This window comes from Mandrillus leucophaeus, unplaced genomic scaffold, assembly GCF_000951045.1.
Source record: "Mandrillus leucophaeus isolate KB7577 unplaced genomic scaffold, Mleu.le_1.0 Scaffold74, whole genome shotgun sequence".
Classification (NCBI taxonomy): domain Eukaryota; kingdom Metazoa; phylum Chordata; class Mammalia; order Primates; family Cercopithecidae; genus Mandrillus; species Mandrillus leucophaeus.
In genome coordinates, this window is record NW_012108030.1 from 1,277,379 (window position 1) to 1,299,026 (window position 21,648).

Genomic DNA, 21,648 nt, shown 5'->3' on the forward strand with positions numbered 1-21,648 from the left:
AAAAAAAAAAAAAAAAAGAAAACGAAAAAAAAAAGAAATGAAAGAAATGTGAGAGAGAATAGTAATTAGCAGGAAAATATAAGGAATCAGCATTCATTCATTCATTCATTCATTCATTCAACAAACATTTCCCGAGGCCAGAATGCAAACCAAATGTGTGGTGGGGGTGTTTATGACACAGAACCAACCCAGTGCCTGTCCTCAAGGAGCAATCAGGCTGGAGGGGGAGACAGACAAAGAGAGTCACAACCTTTAGCTGTGGGTAAAGATGATGACTGAGGGATGGGGAGATGCTTCCTAGAGGAGGGGTCATGGGAGATAGGCTTTGCAGGATGAGTAGGAGTTTGCCAGGTGAAGAAGAGGGCATTTGCAAAGAAGGGAAGGATGAGCTGGGTTAGGGATAAGGAAAGGGGCAAGGCATTTTCATCTCAGAGGTAGCAGCATCTCTCACTTAGAGCAGGGGAGGCGTGGGAGTGACCATGGGGTGCTCCCACAGCATACTGGAATGCCACCCGGGCCTTCATGATCCTGTCTGCCCTATGCGCCACTTCCGGCATCATCATGGGCATCATGGCCTTCACTCATCAGCCTACCTTCTCCCGCATCTCCCGGCCCTTCTCTGCTGGCATCATGTTTTTTGCCTCAAGTGAGTAAGCCCGCCCTCTCCCTACCCCTCTCCTTGCTGTCATTTCAAACCCCAATCTGTCCCCACCCCTCAACACCATTCTCACCCCTTACTCCTCCTCACACTCAACCCCACCCCACCCTAATCCCATCCCCACACCCAAAACCAACCTCATGACTATTTCGAGTTCCGGTCTATTCTGACACTAGCTGGTGTACTACAATTCAGTTCTGGCACTAATCACCTAAAATTTGTGTTTGACTCCACAGGTTAAGACCACAGTCCTTAGCAAGACTGCCTCCACCTCAGCTACAAGCTGCAAGCAGGGTGCCTGGGCAACCCATGCTTTTGATCCACTGGCTACAAACTAGGAGGTTCCCAAGACCCACTCAGATTCAAAAATTTGCTGGAATAACTTACAGAATGCAGGAAAGTGCTATACTTACAGTTATAGTTTCATTCTAGAGGACACAACTCAGGCCCAAGCAAATGAAGAGACAGAGTCTAGGAGAGCCCAAAATGCAGAGCTTCTAAGATTTCTTCCCGTGGAGCCAGGGGTCACCCTCCCAGCATACAGATGTTTTCACCAATAGGGAGCGCCACTGAGCTTCAGTGTCCAGAGGTTTCATTGGAGTCTTGTTAAATAGGCATGACTGATTGAATCGTTGACCATTGATGGAACTCAGTTTCCAGCTTCCTTTCTTCCTGGATACGAAGTTGTTCAGAGCCCCAACCCTCTTAATATCATGGTTGGTCTTTCTTTTTTTTTTTCCTTTTTTCCTTTTTTGAGATGGAGTCTCGCTCTGTCCCCCAGGCTGGAGTGTAGTTGCTTAATCTCAGCTCACTGCAACCTCCACCTCCCCTCCCGGGTTCAAGTGATTCTCCTGCCTTAGCCTCCTGAGTAGCTGGGATTACAGGCGCACACCACCACACCCAGCTAATTATTATTATTATTATTATTTTTGTATTTTTAGTAGAGACAGGGTTTCACCATGTTGGCTGGGCTGATCTTGAGCTCCTGACCTCAAGTGATCCACCCGACTCAGCCTCCCAAAGTGCTGGGATGACAGGCGTGAGTCATTGTGCCTGGCCTGGTTGGTCTCTCTGATGACTACATCCAACCCTGCGTCATCTCATCTCATTACCATAAACTCAGGTTGGGCCCAAGAGGCTCAGGAATAACAAAGACCCTCCCATTACTCAGGAAGTTCCAAATACTGATTCTGCCTCCCAGGAAACAGAGACAATGGCCAGTTACATTATAAAGCACAACCATGTCCAACCCCATCCCAAACCTATCCCTCAATCATCTTTACCCCTAATTTCAACTCAACCCCGATCCTCACTCTTATCCCCACCCCAACCCACTTCCACCCCTTTCCCCAATCTTAGTTCCCACCCCCATCATCAGCTCTCTGCCCATCTCCAAAACCACACCCAGCCTTAGTCTCACCTGCATCCTCCTGCTCTCTCTCCCTAGCCCTTTTTGTCTTGTTGGCCTTGGCCATCTACACTGGAGTCACCGTCAGCTTCCTGGGCCGCCGCTTTGGGGACTGGCGTTTTTCCTGGTCCTACATCTTGGGCTGGGTGGCAGTGCTCATGACGTTCTTCGCAGGTACTGGGGGCAAGGGGTGGGAAGGTCAGTGTCCGGGGCAGAGTGGGCAGCAGATCGGGTGGAAGATGATAGGGTATCCCACATGGGTCCCTCAGCACTGGGTCAGGAGGAAGACTCCAGGTCTGTGGAGTCTGGGGTCATGGATACCCAGGGAGAAAGAGAGTAGGGTGTTGGACTCTCTTGGGGTGGAAATGGGGCTGGGGGGGTTTAAGGGGGTCAATTTAAACTTCTCATGCAGGGATTTTCTACATCTGTGCCTACCGGGTGCATGAATGTCGGCGCCTGTCTACACCGCGCTGAGCCCAAATGTGTCAATCAACTTCATCTGGAAGTTAAAGCGAGGCCACTGAAGAGGAGGAGGAGAGTCTAGAGGCCTGAAATCCTGGTTCCTAGGGGAATGAGTGGGCTCAGTTCTGGACTCTGGGTTGAGGGGGGAGGTTGACTCCTGGTCCTAGGCCAGAAGGAGGAAGAATGGGGCCTGTGGGAGGGAGCTGAGAAGACTCAAGTCCCCACCTGCCTGGCAGGTTGTTAGAAAAATGAAATATCCATTAGAGTAACTTTCTGAGGTCTAATAAAATTGATGTGAAATTACTAAAGTGTTCATCCTTGAGGGGCTGGGATAGGGAGAAACAGCTGTAAGGGTGGTGGATGTGGGCAGAGGTGCTTTTTTGTGTGTTTTTCTTGTTGTTTTCGTCATTGTTTTGAGATGGAGTTTCGCTCTTGTTGCCCAGGCTGGAGTGCAATGGCGCAATCTCAGCTACCTGCAACCTCTGCCTCCTGGGCTCAGGTGATTCTCCTGCCTCAGCTTCCCAAGTAGCTGGGATTACAGGGGCTCACTACCACGCCTGGTTAATTTTTGTATTTTTAGTAGAGATGGGGTTTCACCATGTTGGCCAGGCTGGTCTAGAACTCCTGACTTCAGGTGATCCATCCACCTCTGCCTCCCAAAGCGCTGGGATTACAGGCGCGAGCTACCGCACCCGGCCCAGGGGTGCTGTATTATGGAGGCCCCACCTTCTCCATTTCTGCAGGGAGGGGAACAGAGATCAATCAACAGTACCTGTCCAGGAGCTCACCACAACTCAACTTCCAGGAAATGGATGTGTAGGACAATCGGACAAATGAAAAGACCTCTGAAAAAACTCCCTGCCCACGCCACCCCCAGTTGACTCCAGCCTCCTCTCTCCTCCCATGATGCGTCCGTTCAAAGGAAACACCAGAACCCTGAGCCTTCACCTCTGGAACCTGCTCTTCACACACTATTCATGACCGTGATCTTCTCTTCATTCACTCGTTAGTAATTCATTCTATTAATTGATGCTGGCTGGGTGCGGTGTCTCACACCTGCAATCCCAGCACTTTGGAAAACCAAGGCAGGTGGATTTCTGAAGCCCAGGAGTTCCCCAGGCAACATGAGAAAACCCCATCTCTACCAAAAAAAAAAACAAAAAACACGTTAGCTGGGCATATTGGTGTGTGCCTGTCCCAGGAGGGTCACTGGAGTCTGAGGAGACAGAGGTTGCAGTGAGCTGTGATCGCACCACTGCACTCCAGCCTGAGCGAGAGTAAGACTCTGTCTCAAAATAAAAAAGAAAAAGAAAAAGTAAATAAATGGTTGCTAACTGCCGTGAGATTTACTAATGTCTATCATAAAATAATAAGACTATTTCACAAGGCTGATTCTAATGAGACTATTTACTACAGCTATGCTAATAAATATTATGTTTATAGAGGTTTATTCCCTAAAATAATATTTACTGGGGCCTCCTCAAATAAAAATAATACTGTATGTATACAGGCTTTCTCTAATCATAATGACAATTGAAGCTTTCTCTAACAATTTATTGAGGCCTATTTAAATAGAAATATTTGCCGAGCCTTATTCTAGTAATCATATTTATAGGGGCTTACTCTAGCAATAATAATGATATAATTATGACTCCAGACTCAGGACTGCAACTTACCTACTTAACCTACTTATTCAACATTTCCACTTGAAGAGGCATCTCCAATCTCACATATCCAAAAATAAGTTTCTGATCTCACACACACCCTATGTGTTCCTCCCATGGTCTTCCCCATCTTAGGAAATGACAACCCCATTTTTTATTTTATTTATTTATTTTTTTGAAATGGAGTCTTGCCCTGTTGCCCAGGCTGGAGTGCAGTGGCGAGATCTCGGCTCACTGCAACCTCCACTTCCCCTCCCCGGTTCAAGTAATTCTCCTGCCTCAGCCTCCCAAGCAGCTGGGATTACAGGCATCTGCCACCACGCCCAGTTAATTTTTGTATTTTTAGTAGAGACAAGGTTTCACCATGTTGACCAGGCTAGTCTTGAACTCCAGACCTTGTGATCCACCGACCTCAGCCTCCGAAAGTGCTGGGATTACAGGCGTGAGCCACCACGCCCAGCCAACAACCCCATTTTTATCCAGCTACTCAAGCCAACAACTTTGGGATTCAATGTTGGCTTTTTTTTTTTTTTTTTTTTTTTTTTTTTTTTTTGACAGGGTCTCAGTCTTGCCCAGGCTACAGTGCAGTAGCGTGATCACACCTCACTTCAGCCTCCACCCCCCAGGCTCAAGTGAGCGTCCCACCTCAGCCTCCTGAGCAGCTAAGACTACAGGCATGCACCAGTATGCCTGAGTAATTTTTTAATTTTTTGTAGAGATGGGGTCTTCTTATGTTGCCCAGACTGGTCTCTGTCTACTGGTCTCAAGTGATCCTCCCACCTTGGCCTCCCAAAGTGCTGGGATCACAGGTGTGAGCCACCTCAGCTGGCCTGTGTCTGCTTTTGGTTTCCTGTAAATCCTCAAAGACAGCACCTGGCACACGGTAATCACTCAAAAGAACATTTGTTGAACCATAAATACTTATTCAGGCCAATTGATAGTGTTGTTTATTGACTTACATAAAGTATTATTTATTGAGAAGTACTCTAATGATACTGAGATTTAATATCCTTTTATCATTATGATAGCCATTAAATATTATGACTAGAGTGAGCCTCCATAGAAATGATAATGCCTTCCATAATAACTGTTTACCATTAGCATTCATTTCTTTATTAGAACGTAGGTTAATTGAGGATTAGTCTTTTTTTTATTTTTATTTTTATTTTTTTAATTTTTTTTGAGACGGAGTCTCACTCTGTCACCCAGGCTGGAGTGCATTGGCCGGATCTCAGCTCACTGCAAGCTCCGCCTCCTGGGTTCACGCCATTCTCCTGCCTCAGCCTCCCGAGTAGCTTGGACTACAGGCGCCCGCCACCTCGCCCGGCTAGCTTTTTGTATTTTTTAGTAGAGACGGGGTTTCACTGTATTAGCCAGGATGGTCTCGATCTCCTGATCCGCCCGTCTCGGCCTCCCAAAGTGCTGGGATTACAGGCTTGAGCCACCGCGCCCGGCTTTTTATTTTATTATTTATTTTTGAGACGGAGTCTCGCTCTGTCACCCAGGCTGGAATGCAGTGGTGCGATCTTGGCTCACTGCAACCTCTGGCTCCCGGGTTGAAGCGATTCTCTTGCCTCAGCCTCCCGAGTAGCCGGAATTACAGGCGCACGCCACCACACCCAGCTAATTTTTTGGGGTCCCCCGTGGCAGATGGGGACTACTGAGGAGCTTTCAAGCCTGGGAGAGGTTGGAAGGGGCTGGAGAAAGTTGGAAGAGACCTGGGGTGATTCAAAGAATCTGACAGTGCTTAGACAAGACTGACAAAGACCTAAGAAAACCACGTGGCCAAGCAGGTGACATGAGCTGTGGACCCCGAAAATCTGAGACAGGTCTCAGTTAATTTAGAAAGTTTATTCTGCCAACGTTGAGGACGTGCACCTGTGACACAGCCTCAGGAGGTCCTGACGACACGTGCCCAGGGTGGTCGGGGCACAGTTTGGTTCTATACATTTTAGGGAGACATGACATGTCAATCAATACATGTAAGAAGTACATTGGTTACGAGGTCAGGAGATCGAGACCATCCTGGCTAACACGGTGAAACCCCATCTCTACTAAAAAAAAATACAAAAAACTAGCCGGGCGAGGTGGCGGGCACCTGTAGTCCCAGCTGCTCAGGAGGCTGAGGCAGGAGAATGGCGTGAACCGGGGAGGCGGAGCTTGCAGTGAGCTGAGATCCAGCCACTGCACTCCAGCCTGGGCGATAGAGCGAGACTCTGCCTCAAAACAAACAAACAAAAAAAAAAGTACATTGGTTCTTCCAGAAAGGTGGGGACAACTCAAAGCAGGGAGGGGGCTTCCAGGTTACAGGTAGGTGAGAGACAAATTGTTGCATTCTTTTGAGTTTCTTTTTTTCCCTAGACGGAGTCTAACTCTGTTGCCCAGGCTAGAGTGCAGTGGCACAGTCTCGGTTTACTGCAGCCTCCGCCTCCTGTGTTCAAGTGATTCTCCTACCTCAGTCTCCTGAGTACCTGGGATTACAGGCGTGCACTGCCACACCCAGCTAATTTTTGTATTTTTAGAAGAGATGGGGTTTCACTATGTTGCCCAGGCTGGTCTCAAACTCATGACCTCAGGTGGTCCACCTGCCTAGGCCTCCTAAAGTGCTGGGATTACAGGTGTGAGCCACTGTACTGGCCTCTTTTGAGTTTCTGATAAGTCTTTTCAAAGGAGGTAATCAGCTATGCATCTATCTCAGTGAGCAGACGGATGACTTTGAATAGAATGAGAGGCAGGTTTGCCCTGAGTTATTAACCCAGCCTGACTTTCCCCTTTAGCTCAGTAATTTGGGGGCCCCAAGATATTCCTTTCACAGAGCTCTCAGGAAAAGCTTCAGAAGGAGGCCTGAGGTCTTCCTCTGGCAACCACAGACCACATCTGGTTGAGAAAGCAGGTGGAGGTCCTGTGAGCAATTCCGTCTTCAAGGCCACAGCTGCCTTGCCTTTGTGCTCTTAAGAGATGGCCATGGCTGGCCAGGCGCAGTGGCTCACGCCTGTAATCCCAGCACTTTGGGAGGCTGAAGCGGATGGATCACCTGAGGTCGGGAGTTTGAGATCAGCTTGACCAACTTGGAGAAACCCTGTCTCTACTAAAAATACAAAATTAGCCGGGCATGGTGGCAGATGCCTGTAATCCTAGTTACTCAGCAGGCTGAGGCAGGAGAATCGCTTGAACCCGGGAAGTGGAGGTTGCCGTGAGCCCAGATCGTGCCATTGTACTCCAGCCTGAGCAACAAGAGTGAAACTTTGTCTCAAAAAAAAAAAAAAGAAAAAAGAAAAAAAAAAAAGATGACCTTCACCAGCTCTTACTGGCTTGTGGTATCTATGTCAGAGGGCACCAAGAACCTGGGCCTATGGTCAGCCTGTGACACCTACATGTGCAGAGACTCACTGGAGCCAGGTACAGGTCACCTGTGTGTGTGCACGCATGCACGGGTGTGATGGTGATGGTAGTGGGACCCACGTGGGGAGATGAGACACAAGGTTACAGGCTTGGACGTGGAGGTGAAATGAGGATGAAAATGGGCAGAGTTACGTATGAATTATAGAGGTTGCAGAGAAGAATGAAAGGACAGTGGCCGGGTGCAGTGGCTCACTCCTGTAATCCCAGCACTGTGGGAGGATGAGACAGGTGGATCACCTGAGGTCAGGAGTTCAAGACCAGCCTGGCCAATACGGCAAAACCCCATCTCTACTAAAAATAAAAAAAATAAAAAAAATAAAATTAGCCTGATGTGGTGGTGCACAGTCCGTAACCCCAGTTACTAAGGAGGCTGAGGCACAGGAATTGCTTAAACTCAGGAAGCGGAGGTTGCAGTAAGCCAAGATCATACTACTGTACTCCAGCCTGGGCGACAGAGTGAGACTCCGTCTCAAAAAACAAAAAAACGGTTGGGATGGGAATGAGAATAGGGTCAAGTTTCAGGAAGAGGATGGGGTTGGGTTTGGAGCAGGGTCTGGGGTTAATAATGGAGAGGGATTGGGGTAGGGTTTGGGAATGAGAATGAGAATGGAGTTAGATTTGAGGGTAGAAGGGGATTAAGGGTTGGAACTGGGAATAAGGATGGTGTTGAGTTTGGGAATTAGAATGACGTTAGGTTTGGGGATGGGGTCGAATTGGGGGCTGGGGTTGAGTGTGCAGTTGGGACTGAGAATGGAGTTCTATTTGAGGATGAGGATGGGCTTAAATTAGGGGTTGGAGCTGGGGTGGAGACTACAAATAGGGATGGGTTTGGGTTTGGAGTTGTGTTCAGGAATGGGAATAGGGTTAACTTTGGGGATAGGGATGGGTTGAATTTGTGGTTGGAACTGGGCTTGATATTGAGTTTGGGGATGGAGTTGGGTTTGGGGTTAAGGATGGCTTTGGGTCTGGGAGGCGGTCAGGGCTACAGATAGGCTGTGTGCTCTGACCTGCTACTCACTGCACACCATGGCAGATTTCTGGAAGCTTTTCCGGAGACCTGGCCTGCTCATGGCCTCTGCCACCTCTGGGAGCCTGTGCTCATGAATTGGTTCTCAGAGTGGTGCGGATCTGAGTGAAGGATGGGGGCTGCCAATCGGAGTCTCTCCAATAAAGGAGAGGAACCAACCTCCCAGGTCATTTCCCATTCTCCACATTTGCCAGCTGTCCTGGGACTGCTGGCCCAGTTCATCTTCAAGACAGAGGTCCTCTTCCAGACTATTCCCTGTGTATTAGTCTATTCTCACACTGCTATAAATAACTGCCTGGCCGGGCGTAATGGCTCACGCCTGTAATCCCAGCACTTTGGGAGGCCAAGGCAGGCAGATCATCTGAAATCAGGAGTTCAAGACCAGCCTGTCCAACATGGTAAAAACCCAAAAACCTACTAAACCTGAAATCTACTAAAAATACAAAAATTAGCTGGGTATAGTGGTGGGCACCTGTAATCCCAGATACTCAGGAGGTTGAGGCAGGAGAACTGTTTGAACCCAGGAAGCGGAGGTTGCAGTGAGCCGAGATTTTGCCACTGCCCTCCAGCCTGGGTGACAAGAATGAGACTCTATCTCAAACAACAACAACAGTAACAGCAATAACAAAAGCTGCCTGAGACTTGGTAATTTATAAAGGAAAGAGGTTTATTTGATTCACAGTTCAACATGGCTGGGGAGGCCTCAGGAAACTTACAATCAAGGCAGAAGGCAAAGGGAAAGCAAGGTACCATCTTCACAGGGTGGCAGGAAGAAGTGCCAAGCGAAGGCAGGAAGAGCCCCTTAAAAAACCACCATATCTTGTGAAACCTCACTATCACAAGAACAGCAGGGGGGAACCTGCCCCATGATTCAATTACCTCCACCTGGTCTCTACCTAGACATGTGGGGATTATGGGGATACAATTCAAGATGAGATTTGGGTAGGGACACAAAGCCTAACCATATCACCCTGTTTCACAGAGAGGCCAAGTTTTCCTGGGTCTTCTACCTGGGCTGTGGTACCGTCACCTTACACCTGCTCACAAGTGAGGTGTTGCCAGGACCTGATGTTGGTGTGGATGGAAGAGGCTAGCGTTTCGGGGGCTGGAGAACCCTCGACCGAAATCCTTATGTCCCAACACCCCCTAGGCCTCCCAATCCTGGTGACAAAGGCCACCAGGCTGGAGCCCCCACCAAAGCAGAGATGCCACTGAATTCATTATATCAGATGAGGATGTAGGTATGTCTGCCTCTCTGCAAACCTTTCAGAATTGTGATTCTCTGCTGTTTACCTGCCCTCGGCATATGCTCCAAACTGCGGCCCAGAATTCTGAGCTCCCACTCGCCCCTTCCTCCCTCAGGACCTGGAGTTCAGGCCCCCAGCTCCTTCCTCCTTAAGCCCCAGGAGTTCTAACTCCCAAGCCCCCTCCTTTAGTAGAGACCCTAGACTTGGGGCCTTCCTCTTCCAAAATGGAAGACTGCAGAACCCACAGGAAAGCATGACACATCGCCAACTGTCCCCTCCAGCCACATCTCCCCTCCCACTTAACGCACACCCTAGCCCGATTGGCTTCCTCCCACCTCAGGGCCCCCAAGCCTCTCTCTCTCTCACCTCTTCCAGGAAGCCCCAACTTGGTGTTGAAGGTTCCAGGGGTGGGAGCTGTAGAACCTGTGACAGAGGCAAGTTCTAAACCACCACCCAAACCACTGATGATCTGACACCCTCAGTGCCCTCCCCCACCACACACTAAGCGGGGAACCGGACCCCGGGGAGGGGAGGGAGGACGTTGCCTGTGCAATCCAGGAAGGGAGGGTATGTGAAAAGCCAGTTACCGGGAACTGTGTGAAACCAAACCAGCCTCATCTGACAAAGCACACGAACCCTCACTGCCCCGACTGCTTGCTGGTCTCTCTTCGTTGAGCTCCGAGGACCCAGGAGTCCGGGTGCACAGCCTCCTTCCCTCTGAGATTCAACAGTCTGATCAGCAGCCTCTTCCTCCTCCAGGACCCAGAAGCCCCGTGCTCACCCCCATGGAGCCCTGCCGGTCCCTGGCCCTGCTTGTGGGCTTCCTGGGCCTGATGTTCTGCCTGATTGCTTTGAGCACCGATTTCTGGTTTGAGGCTGTGGGTCCCAACCACTCAGATCACTCGGGCCTCTGGCCAGCGGGGCATGGGGACATCATAGCAGGTAAGGGGAATGGGTGTCCTGCGGAGGGGTTGCCAGTGGGGATGGGTGTTCAGTGGTCTTCTCTCGATCAGGCTACATTCATGTGACGCAGAGCTTCAGCATTCTGGCTGTCCTGTGGGGCCTGGTGTGCGTGAGCTTCCTGGTCCTGTCCTGCATCCCCTCACTGTCCACCCCAGGCCACGGCCCCCTTGTCTCAACCATCACAGCCTTTGCTGCAGGTAAGGACTCTGGACTGGACTGGGGCATCGGGAGTCAGTGAATTCCTGCCGAAGAGTTGAGCTATCTCTCCTGTCCTTGCCCCCAGCCCTCTCCATGGCAGTGGCCATGGCGGTGTACACCAGCGAGCGGTGGGACCAGCCTCCACACCCCCAGATCCAGGCCTTCTTCTCCTGGTCCTTCTACCTGGGCTGGGTCTCAGCTATCCTCTTGCTCTGCACAGGTGACTATCCTGTCCACTGCCCTGGGGAGCTTGGGAGGGCCAATAGGGGGCCCTGAGGATGAAGGGCAGGGGCAAGTGCTTAAACTCTTTCTGGCCTCCCAGGTGCCCTGAGCCTGGGTGCTCACTGCGGCAGCCCCCGGCCTGGCTATGAAACCTTGTGAGCAGAAGGCAAGAGCGGCAAGATGAGTCTTGAGCGTTATATTCCAAAGGCCTCATCTGGAGCCTCCGGAAAGTCTGGTCCTACATCCGCCCCACCCTTCCAGCCATTCCCCAGTCCCTCCGCTTGTTTCTTCATTCATTCAACAAAATTTGGCTGGAATCTGGCTATTCTGAGATTAATTCTGCCAAGATCTAAGCCAACCGTCTGCCAGCTCCATGGTAGGAGCTGAGCACCAAGGGAAGGTGACAGCCCACGAGGCCCACCAGCCTGCAGGGCGCTCCTGCCCAGCGCAACTGCCTGGCCCGCGTGGATACAGGCTCCAACCTGGGTCTATCTCTCCCCTTCTCCAGCACTTTTCTTTCTCCCTTTAGCTGGCTCTCTTTCCTTCTCTCTCCCTCTCTGATTTTGTACCCCTTGCCAAAACTCGGCCCTTCTTTGCACGCAGTCTCTCTCAGTTCTTTTTGCACATTTCCCCATGCTGGGGACACTAGCACGGGTCAGACCCAGGCCCTGCCTGCCAGGGCCTCAGTCTGTGGGGTGGTGGGGAGGAGGCACTTACAGACCAGAAGCAGTTAATACAGGCCAGACAGCAGTCCCAGTGCAGGGAGAACGCCAGAAAAAGACTAACCATATTGTGGAGGGATGGAGATGACTTTTCTGGAGAGAGAATGTTTAGGGGCTTCTTAAGGGCCAAGGAAAGGTAATATCCAGGCAGAGGAGCCTGAAGATGAACGTGCAGAAAAGTCAGGAGTCTTGTGGGAATGAAGAACGGTAATGTATGGCCAGGATATAGAATGTCGGGGGCAGGAGATGGAAAATGAAGAGGGAGAGGCAGGTGGGGGTTATGGCCTCTAATGTCATGCTGGATTTTCTCTTGAGCATGATGGGAAGTTGGGAAAAAATTGTGGGCAGAGGAGGGACAATATCAGCTCTGGGTACCAGACAGACCCCCCTGTAGACATGGAGGGGAGGCCAGAAGGTCAAGGAGGAACTTGGCAATGCAACAGGTGGGACATGATGAGGCCTGACCTGGAACCAGGAAAGGAGGGAATGAGCCAGACAGATTCAGGGGCAGGAGGAGCAGGACTTGGGGACCCAAGGCTTTTCAGGGTGAGGGGCAAGAAGAAGGTGAGGACAGTGCCCAAGGGTCTGGCTCGATGAACTGGATGGGATGGCAAGGCCATCCCTAATATGGTGGAAGACACTAAGCTCAGATGGAATATGGTTGACGATTGAGGCCCTGAGGGGCAGCCAGGAGCAGGTGAGAACTTGAGTCAGGCTCAGGGGAGAGACCTTGGGTTGGAGATAGGAGTTTTGGATGGAGCATTAAGGAGCACTCAAACTTTGGCAGTGAGGAGGCTTGCCTGGCAAGGGAGTGCAGGGTGGAGCTTCAAGGGATACCCAGATTTACAAGTGAAGGGGAGAAGGCAGAGGAGCAGAAGTCTGCAGTTAGATAGCTGGGGACCTGGAGAGCTTCTGGGGTGCCTAGAATGTCAAGGGAAGAGAAGTTTCTTTTTTTTTTTTTTTTTTTTGAGACGGAGTCTGGTTCTATCACCCAGGCTGGAATGCAATGGTGTAATCTCAGCTCACTGCAACCTCCGCCCCCTGGGTTCAAGCAGTTCTCCTCCCTAAGCCTCCCGAGTAGCTGGGATTACAGGTGTGCACCACCACACCTGGCTAATTTTGTTGTCTTGTTTTTTGTTTTGTTTTGTTTTGTTTTGTTTTGAGATGGAGTCTTGCTCTGTTGCCCAGGCTACAATGCAACGGCGCGATCTCAGCTAACTGAAACCTCCATCTCCCGGGTTCAAGTGATTCTCCTGCCTCGCATCCCAAGTAGCTGGGATTATAGGCACCCACCATCACTCCCGGCTAGCCTGGCTAATTTTTGTATTTTTAGTAGAGCCAGGGTTTTGCCACATTGGTCAGGCTTGTCTCAAACTCCTGACTTCAGGTGATCTGCCCGCCTCGGCCTCCTAAAGTGCTGGGATTACAGGCGTGAGCCACTGTGCACCTGGCCAAGGGAAGAGAAGTTTCTAAGAAAGCGCTGGGAGTGGTGGCTCACACCCATAATGTCAGTGTTTTGGGAGGCCGAGGTAGGAGGATTGCTTGAGCCCAGGAGTTTGAGACCAGCTTGGGCAACACAGCCAGACCCCATCTCTACAAAAAATCTTACGAAAATTAGCCAGGTGTGGTGGCACATGCCTGTAGTTCCAGCTACTCGGGAGGCTAAGGCAGGAGGTTTCCTTGAGCCCAGGAGTTCAAGGCTGCAGTGAGCTGTGATGGTGCCACTGCACTCCAGCCTGGAAGAGAGAGATGGCTCACACCTGTATTCCCAGCACTTTGGGAGGCTGAGGCAGGCAGATCACGGGGTCAGGAGGCCGAGACCAGCCTGGCCAATATGGTGAAACCCCGTCTCTATTAAAGATACAAAAATTAGCCAGACGTGGTGGTGCGTACCTGTAGCCCCAGCTACTTGGGAGGCTGAGGCAGAAGAATTGCTTGAACCCAGGAGGTGGAGGTTGCAGTGAGCCGAGATCGCGCCACTGCACTCCAGCCTATGCAACAGAGCGAGACTCCATCTCAAATAATAATAATAATAATGATAAAAGAAGGACTTGGCCTACCATGTAATGGCCTCCGAAGCTGCTGTCTGAATCTAAGCTGTCACTAAGTTGTGAGCTGCTGGGGTGTATGTGTATGGTTGTGGGGGGAGTGAATATCCCTTTAAACAGCCACTGGGGAGGGGGTTCTGGAACCCCCGGCCTCACAGAGACCCAGCCTCCCTTCCCCCATCTCTCTGGGCTCTGTGTCTAAGGAGCCCTGGGGTGCTGGGTGTGAGTCACTTAGGTGGGCGTGTGTGGAGGGGTGTCTGGGGAGGGCACTGAACAGGCTGAAGGGGCATTCCACTGTGGGGAGACATCTCTGGGAAGACAGGTTCCTCACAGCAAAGCTTGTGGTGAAGGTCTCAGAGGCCTCTCAGGGGAAGTCTCAGGGTCCCCAGGAAGGGGAACGAGGTGTGAAGGGAGGAGGTTGTGGGTCCTCAGGCATGCTTGTTGAGGGAGGGGGGTCTTCAGGTTCCCAGAAGCAGGGACTTCAGGCAGGAGTACTAGGGGAGGAGTGTGGAGGAAGCGGGCTCCTTAGCTGGGGGCCTCGGGGTAGGAAGGGCCTGGGCCCATCCTGCCCTTGTGGCCCCCGGCTGCAGCCTCAGTGGCATGGGGGTGAAGCGGAGCCTCCAGAGAGGGGGCATTCTGCTCAGCCTCGTGGCCAACGTCCTCATGGTGCTCTCCACGGCCACCAACTACTGGACCCGCCAACAAGAGGGCCACAGTGGCCTGTGGCAGGAATGCAACCACGGCATCTGCTCCAACATCTCCTGCCAGAGTGAGGCTCCGCCTGCCCAGATGGCAGAGGGCACTTCAGACTCCCAGGGCTCGGGACACTCCTCGGCCCATGGCGAGACGCCCACCCCTTCCACCCTGGGCTCAGTTGCAGCTGTCCCTCCTCGGCCGAAGCCGCCACGAACCCCGCCCCTCGACTTGTGGGCTTGTCCCTGACCCCCTCCCCGTCCCGGTCGCGGCAGTAACCGCAGGTCCTGACGTGACCTCCAAGTCTCCGTCCAAACGCCTGACTCCGGGTCGGGGGAACTCGGCTCCTGCTCACACACCGGGTTGGGGGGAGGAGACAGGAGAGCCGAACCCGTAGCGGCTGGGGCGGCGCCCGAGGGGCTGATGCGCCCGTTCTCCCCAGCCACGCTGGCCGTGACTGCGGCGTGCATGGTGCTGGCGGTGGGTGTCGGCGTGGTGGGCATGGTGATGGGACTGCGGATTCGGTGCCACGAGGGCGAGTCGCTGCGAGGCCAGACCACGAGCGCCTTCCTCTTCCTCGGCGGTGAGACTGCAGCCCTCCTCAGGCCGGCAGGCGGGACGGGCCTGGGATGATGGAGGGGCCTGGTCACCAGGGGCGGGGCTTGAGGTACTCGTGTGGGATCCGAGGGGCGGGGCTGGAAGAAGCCGAGAGAGGTGGGCGGGGCTCGAGTCATAGTTCAGAGCGGGAGGCGCCGGAAGGGGCCTGGGCCAGAGGCGGGCCGAGAGCCGATAGGCGTGGTCTGATCGAAGGGGGCGGGTCTGTAGGGGCGTGGCCTGGGTGCAGCCCCACCAGGCCCAGCTAGCTCATCCTGCGGCTGGGCGGGGCCCAGGACTGCTGCTGCTGACCGCCTTGATAGGCTACACGGTGAAGAACGCGTGGAAGAACAACGTCTTCTTCTCTTGGTCCTATTTTTCTGGGTGGCTGGCCTTACCCTTCTCAATTCTCGCGGGTAACCTGCACAGCGGGAAGAGGGTGGAGGAGACTGCCCAGAAGACCCTCACCCCAGAGGCTCCCCAGCTGCCCTTCCAGTAAACCCCGGGGACCTCTCAGGGACTCCCCAACACACTAACGACTCCCGCAGACCCGGCAGAGACCCCCTTGGAGCCCCAAACCCCAGTCCCCGGGGCCCGCCAGGCCATCCGCCCCAGGGCCCACCTTCCTTTTCCCGCCCCGCGTCCCCTTCCCCCCAGGCTTCTGCTTTCTGCTGGCAGATATGATCATGCAGAGCACCGACGCCATCAGTGGATTCCCCGTGTGTCTGTGACTGCAGCTTGCCTGGGGCAGAATAAAGGAACGGCTTTTTTTTAGCGCTGCGGCTTCGCGTGCTTTTCTGGGGGTCGTGGGGACGCAGGCACGGGGTTGCATAGAGACTCAGGGAGGACATAAGGACAGAGACGGGGAGACACACACATGGTGACACAAGTCTCCACGGATTGGGATGGGAACAGGGACATGTGGGAGGGGCGGAGCCAGGATGGGAGGTGGGCTTTTGGAGAGGGTGTGGAGGGGCTGTGGGGACGACATGGAGGTGAAGTAGAGACATGGACAGGGGAGGATATGGATATGGAAAGGACAGGGAACACGTGGATGGAGAGAGACCGACACGCGAGGATTCAGAGGCCTGGGAATACGAGTACCGCGACTTGGAGAGGCCGGAAAGAAGTGGGGGATCTGGAGAGGGAGAGCAGATCCGGGGATACCGGGAAGCGTTTATAGGACCAGGAGGATCTGGGAAGCGTTTATAGGACCAGGAGGATCTATAAACTCCGGGCGCGCTTCCCTCCAGTGCACGACCTTTCCCCTAGTTCTCTGCCCTGCCCCCTCGGCCAGGCCTTTCCTTCCCTCTCGGGGTCCGGCTGGCTCCCCAAGATCCGCTTCCCATTGGTTTGCGTTGCTTGCCACACCTCCCTTCCCTCCTGCCTCTCGATTGGTCCTCTGTCGGGGAGGCGGGCTCTGCAGTGGTTGACTGGCTGACCGTGCTGCGCGCAGGCGCAGAGAGGGGCGGGGTGGGGTCGGGTGTCTGAAAGAAGCGACTGAGGGTGCGGGCTGACCCTGTAGGTGGCTGCGGCGGGAAGATGGCGGAGCTGCGTGCGCTCGTAGCTGTCAAGAGGGTCATCGACTACGCCGTGAAGGTGACCGGGCCCCCCTCTCCCACATCCCTGAGTCCCGCAGCCATGTGCTTCCGGGGCCACGAGCGCACACTGGGTGGGGGTCTTCTTGTAACCCCCGACCTCTGCCGCTCTAACCCCTATACGTCAAAGTCACACCTGACGGCAAAAATCAAAAGAGTGAAGTTCTAACATCCGATCCCTCCGGGGTCACGGCCATGTTCTCTTTTCCCTCGTTCTGGATTCACTCTCTTGATAACTGTTCAGAGTGAGTTGCTTTCTCCATTTCTTACCCACTGGAAGAAATCATGGTCCCTGTTTAACGCACGGAGAAACTGAGGCACAGAGAGGTCACCCAGCTAGAGAAGGGCAGAGCCGAGAGTTCTATCCAGGTTCCTCTGACTGCTTTCACCCACTGGGCTGCATTGCTTACCTTTGTACTATTACCCGAAATGTGCTATAGGGAGTCAGACAGGGCCCCGTGGGGCCCCAGAAGCTGCTTGCCACCCTCCATAGCCACAGGGTGAGCCAGGAGGCTCTAGCTAGGGAGAGAGAAGTGTGTTTGCTAGAGGTAAAAGTTCAAGGAGCCAACCTGACTGAGCTGGGGATAGCTCACATTCTCCATGAAAGAGGTGGGGGAGGGCACTCTGAGCGCCTGGCTTGTCCCCAGAGGGAGGCTGGTGTGGACAGAGGTGAATCAGACACGGTCTCTCAGGCCCGTTTCTCTCAATGCTTGGCCTGAACTGGACTGAAGATGGTGACTGTCCATCCACATCTGTCCTTCCCATCAGCCTGGCGACTTACCTCTGTGTCCCCAGCATTACCTAGCATGGGGCCTGGCACCCTAGAGGCCTCAGGGTGGGCAAAACCAAGGTCACAAAGTTGACACTGATACTGCCCCTGCCTGCTTAGGGAGTGGGCTGGGGAAGAGGGTACAGGAGCCAGACTTGAGCATGAAAGCGTCAGTGATCATAGCAGCCAGCATTTAGTGGGTATTTACGTGCCAGGCATCCTTCCAAGTCCTTTGTAGAGATTAACCCATTCAGTCCTTTCAGTACCCTTTGTATTATTTATTATTTATTTTTATTTTTTGAGACGGAGTTTTGCTCATTTTGCCCAGGCTGGAGTGCAATGGTGCAATCTCGTCTCACTGCAACCTCCGCCTCCTGGGTTGAAGTGATTCTCCTACCTCAGCCTCCCAAGTAGCTGGGATTACAGGCATGCACAACCACACCCGGCTAATTTTTTGTATTTTTAGTAGAGATGGAGTTTCACCATGTTGGTCAGGCTGGTCTCAAACTCCAGACCTCAGGTGATCCACCCGCCTCGGCCTCCCAAAGTGCTGGGATTATAGGCGTGAGCCACCATGCCGGCCGACCGTTTGTACTATTAATTCCATTGGATAGATGAGGAAACTGACGCCTGTCAGATCTCCCAGCCAGTAAGTGACAGAGTTACAATCAAAACCCTGGGCAAGTCTGGCTCTAGACTCTGCTCTCCCATCTCCCTCAGTGCCCCCTGTCCTAATGATGCCTCTGACAGCACATGACAGGGATGTCGTCTCCAGCCCTTTTGAGACACATTCCTCTTGGGGTCCTGGGTCCCAACACTTGGTTTCCTCCCTGCTCTGACTGTTCGTCACTGTCACATCTTTGGACTCCTACAGTCCCCTGGGCATCCTCTATCCCAGCCCTGGCCTTCCCTGCCTGGCATGTCTGGGATTGGATCTGTCTCCCCCATGGTGCAGGCCCACGTTTGACTCAGCTTTGGTCCCAGCATCACTCAGCACAGAGCCTGGCACATGGATGTCTCTGGTGTGCTCAGGGAGAGAACAGAGGGGAAGCGTGAAGGCAGTGTTGAATCAGCTCCTGTCCTTTCCAGAGGGTGCTGCCTTCCCCTCCCACAGTGCCCCAGGGCTCCCTGCATTACATCCTGTCTCACTGGATGTGTCTGTTGATGTCCTTTTCAGAACAAATGAGTGATTCAGACCCTGCCAGCTTCCTAAGCACCAGATTAGACCTGGGCAGTGTCCCACCCCCTTTCCCTTCTCCTCCCAAAGCTGTCAGTTCTCCACCCCCGCCCCACCCTTCCTGCCCTATTGTCTGTTGGTCCCATTGTCTCACCTGGACCCTCACCCCCGTCCTCCCTCGCTCCCAGTCTCTCCCCATCAGAGCCCACCTGTACCCATTCTTAGGGGCCTTTCTGCACCCAGAGCTGACCCTGCTGTCCCCTGCTCCCAGCCTGCCTGGTGGCTCTCCAGCACCCTCAGGACAGGGTCACAGCCCCTCTGCCTGGCATTTGGGATGCTTTGTGGTCCAACCTCCTCTTCATGGTCTGCTTCAGCTGTCCACTTCCCTCCTTGGACCCTCCCTTACCCTTTGTGCTTCCACCACTGCGACCTACTCCTCTTGTTCTGACAGGCTAGGCCGCGGCTTGCCCGTTCCATGCCTTCTTCCAGCACCACCCTCCTACCTCTGCTTTCTATCCTTTGTCCTGCCCAACTCCCACTCATGGATTATATCAAAATCTAATGATTCTCGGCCAGGTGCAATGGCTCACACCTCTAATCCCTGCACTTTGCGAGGCCGAGGCGAGTGGATCAGCTGAGGTCAGGAGTTTGAGACCAGCCAGGCCAACATGGTGAAACCCCATCTCTACTAAAAATAAAAAAATTAGCCAGGCGTGGTGGCACGTGTCTGTAATCTCAAACAAACAAATAATAAAACCAATTTAGTGATTCTCTCTGGCATCGCCTCCTCCAGGAAGCCCCTGACCCTACACCCTCAGATTGCCTTGATATATCCCTGGGGGCTTCTGCAGTCCCTAGGTTTGCTTCCATCAGCCCTCGCCAGACTGGATTGGGATCCTCTGTTGACCCCATGTTCCCCACTGCCCTACTCTATCATCCCCTGGTTGGTAGCTCCCTGCAGAGAGGGCCATGTCTGATCCACCTCTGTTCCCAGAATCATACACTCACTCCCTGACCTCTTTCAACTCCCTGTGCAAACATCACCTTCTCTGGGAGGACTTCCCTGTTTGCCTCCTTAAAATCACAGGCCCTGGAGTCCCTGTGTTTTGCTGTGTTTTCCCCTATACTTTGCAACTAGGAAGGGAGAGGAAAGTGTGTTTGCTAGAGATGAAAGTTCAAAGAGCCAACCTAACTGAGTGGAGGGAGTGGCTCACATTCTCCATGAAAGAGGCGGGAGCAGGGGGCACCCTCTGAGAGCCCAGCTTGTCCCCAGAGGGAAGCTGGTGTGGACACTTTGTAATCCACAGTGTCATTTACTTATTGATTGCTCTGGTGTCTGTCGCCGCTTCTGGAATTTGCGCCCCAGGTGTGCGGAAGACAGTTGGATGTGGTCACTGCTTCCTGAGACTGGGTGCACTGCTAGAATAGTTCAGACCTCAGACTCCGAGCCCAGCGCCTGCGTCCACTTCCTGCTGTGTGACCTTGAGGAAATTGCCTCACCACTCTGAGCCTCGTTTTTCTACTTTGTACAATGGGGATAATGGTAATATACTTTATTGAGTTGTAACGAAAATTAAATAAGCCCTTGGAGTTTCTTTCTCTGTTTGTTTGTTTGAGATGGAGTCTCGCTCTGTCACCCAGGCTGGAGTGCAATGGCACAATCTCGGCTAACTGCAGCCTCTGCCTCCCGGGTTCAAGTGATTCCCCTGCCTCAGCCTCCTGAGTAGTAGGGATTACAGGTGCGCGCCACTACACCGGGCTAATTTTTGTATTTTAAGTAGAGACAGGGTTTCATGATGTTGGTCAGGCTGATCTTGAACTCCTGATGTCAGTTCAGGGCAGATCAGGTCATCTGCCCATCTCGGCCTCCCAAAGTGCGGGGATTACAGGCTGGAGCCACTGCGTCCGGTCTAAATAAGTCCTTGGAACAGTGCCTGGCACACAGTGTTTTGTTTTATTTTTTGAGATGGAGTCTATCTCTGTTGCCCAGGCTGGAGTGCAGTGGCATGATCTCAGCTCACTGGAACCTCCATCTCCCAGGTTCAAGCAATTCTGCCTCAGCCTCTGAGTAGCTGGGATTACATGTGTGAGCCACCGCAGCTGGCTAATTTTTGTATTTTTAGTAGAGTCAAGGTTTTGCTATGTTGGCCAGGCTGGTCTAGACCTCCTGACCTCAGGTAATCTGCCTGCCTCAGCCTCCCAAAGTGCTGGAATTACAGGTGTGAGCCACTGTGACCAGCTGCAATAAGTGTTTTTATTGGCAGTAGTAGTAATGGAAGTTTAGTCATTCATTTATTCAAAACATAACAAATGCTCTGTTCAGAGTGTATTTGTGTGTGTGTGTGAGTGTGTATGTGTGTCTGGCTGCGTGCATGTTTCCGGGTATGTGCGTGAATCCAGCATCCTAATAAGTATTTGGCAACTCAGTAACACCCTGTCCTATCCAGGGGCACATTTTCCAGTAAACTGATTAATCTTAACCTTCAGGGCCTCTTTCAAGACCCCAGGAGAAAGGCTGGGCACGTTGGCTCATGCCTGTAAACTCACACTTTGGGAGGCTGAGGCAGGCGGATCACGAAGTCAGGAGTTTGAGACCATCCTGGCCAACATAGTGAAACCCTGTCTCTACTAAAAATACAAAAATTAGCTGGGTGTGGTGATGCGTGCCTATAGTCCCAGCTACTCAGGAGGCTGAGGCAGAAGAATTGCTTGAACCAGGGAGGCGGAGGTTGCAGTGAGCTGAGATTGTGCCACTGCACTCCAGCCTGGGTGACAAAGGGAGACTCTGTCTCAAAA

The 21,648-nt window shown here is 52.7% G+C and overlaps 4 protein-coding genes across 6 annotated transcripts in view; all 4 read left to right on the forward strand.

The window, feature by feature from the left end:
* The window catches only part of LIM2 (lens intrinsic membrane protein 2, 19kDa), an 8,216-nt gene extending 5,388 nt beyond the window's left edge, over positions 1 to 2,828 (forward strand). For both annotated transcript variants that reach the window (XM_011965907.1, XM_011965906.1), the window contains exons 3-5: positions 497 to 646; positions 2,106 to 2,240; positions 2,479 to 2,828. In XM_011965907.1, the coding sequence (XP_011821297.1) occupies positions 497 to 646; positions 2,106 to 2,240; positions 2,479 to 2,540 (347 nt within the window). In that variant the 3' untranslated portion in view covers positions 2,541 to 2,828. The remainder of the gene's footprint in view (positions 1 to 496; positions 647 to 2,105; positions 2,241 to 2,478) is intronic.
* A 7,651-nt stretch (positions 2,829 to 10,479) lies between these two features.
* NKG7 (natural killer cell granule protein 7) lies at positions 10,480 to 11,572 on the forward strand. Its single transcript, XM_011965908.1, has 4 exons — positions 10,480 to 10,810; positions 10,882 to 11,028; positions 11,115 to 11,249; positions 11,352 to 11,572. The coding sequence occupies exons 1-4, from the start codon at positions 10,654 to 10,656 to the stop codon at positions 11,408 to 11,410; spliced, it is 498 nt and encodes a 165-aa protein (XP_011821298.1). The 5' UTR covers positions 10,480 to 10,653; the 3' UTR covers positions 11,411 to 11,572.
* Positions 11,573 to 14,201: 2,629 nt separating this feature from the next.
* CLDND2 (claudin domain containing 2) lies at positions 14,202 to 16,080 on the forward strand. Its single transcript, XM_011965909.1, has 4 exons — positions 14,202 to 14,790; positions 15,157 to 15,297; positions 15,605 to 15,724; positions 15,966 to 16,080. The coding sequence occupies exons 1-4, from the start codon at positions 14,622 to 14,624 to the stop codon at positions 16,037 to 16,039; spliced, it is 504 nt and encodes a 167-aa protein (XP_011821299.1). The 5' UTR covers positions 14,202 to 14,621; the 3' UTR covers positions 16,040 to 16,080.
* A 683-nt stretch (positions 16,081 to 16,763) lies between these two features.
* Positions 16,764 to 21,648, forward strand: part of ETFB (electron-transfer-flavoprotein, beta polypeptide) — a 19,531-nt gene continuing 14,646 nt past the window's right edge. For both annotated transcript variants that reach the window (XM_011965913.1, XM_011965911.1), the window contains exon 1: positions 16,764 to 16,907. In XM_011965913.1, coding sequence (XP_011821303.1) covers positions 16,851 to 16,907 — 57 coding nt within the window. In that variant the 5' untranslated portion in view covers positions 16,764 to 16,850. The remainder of the gene's footprint in view (positions 16,908 to 21,648) is intronic.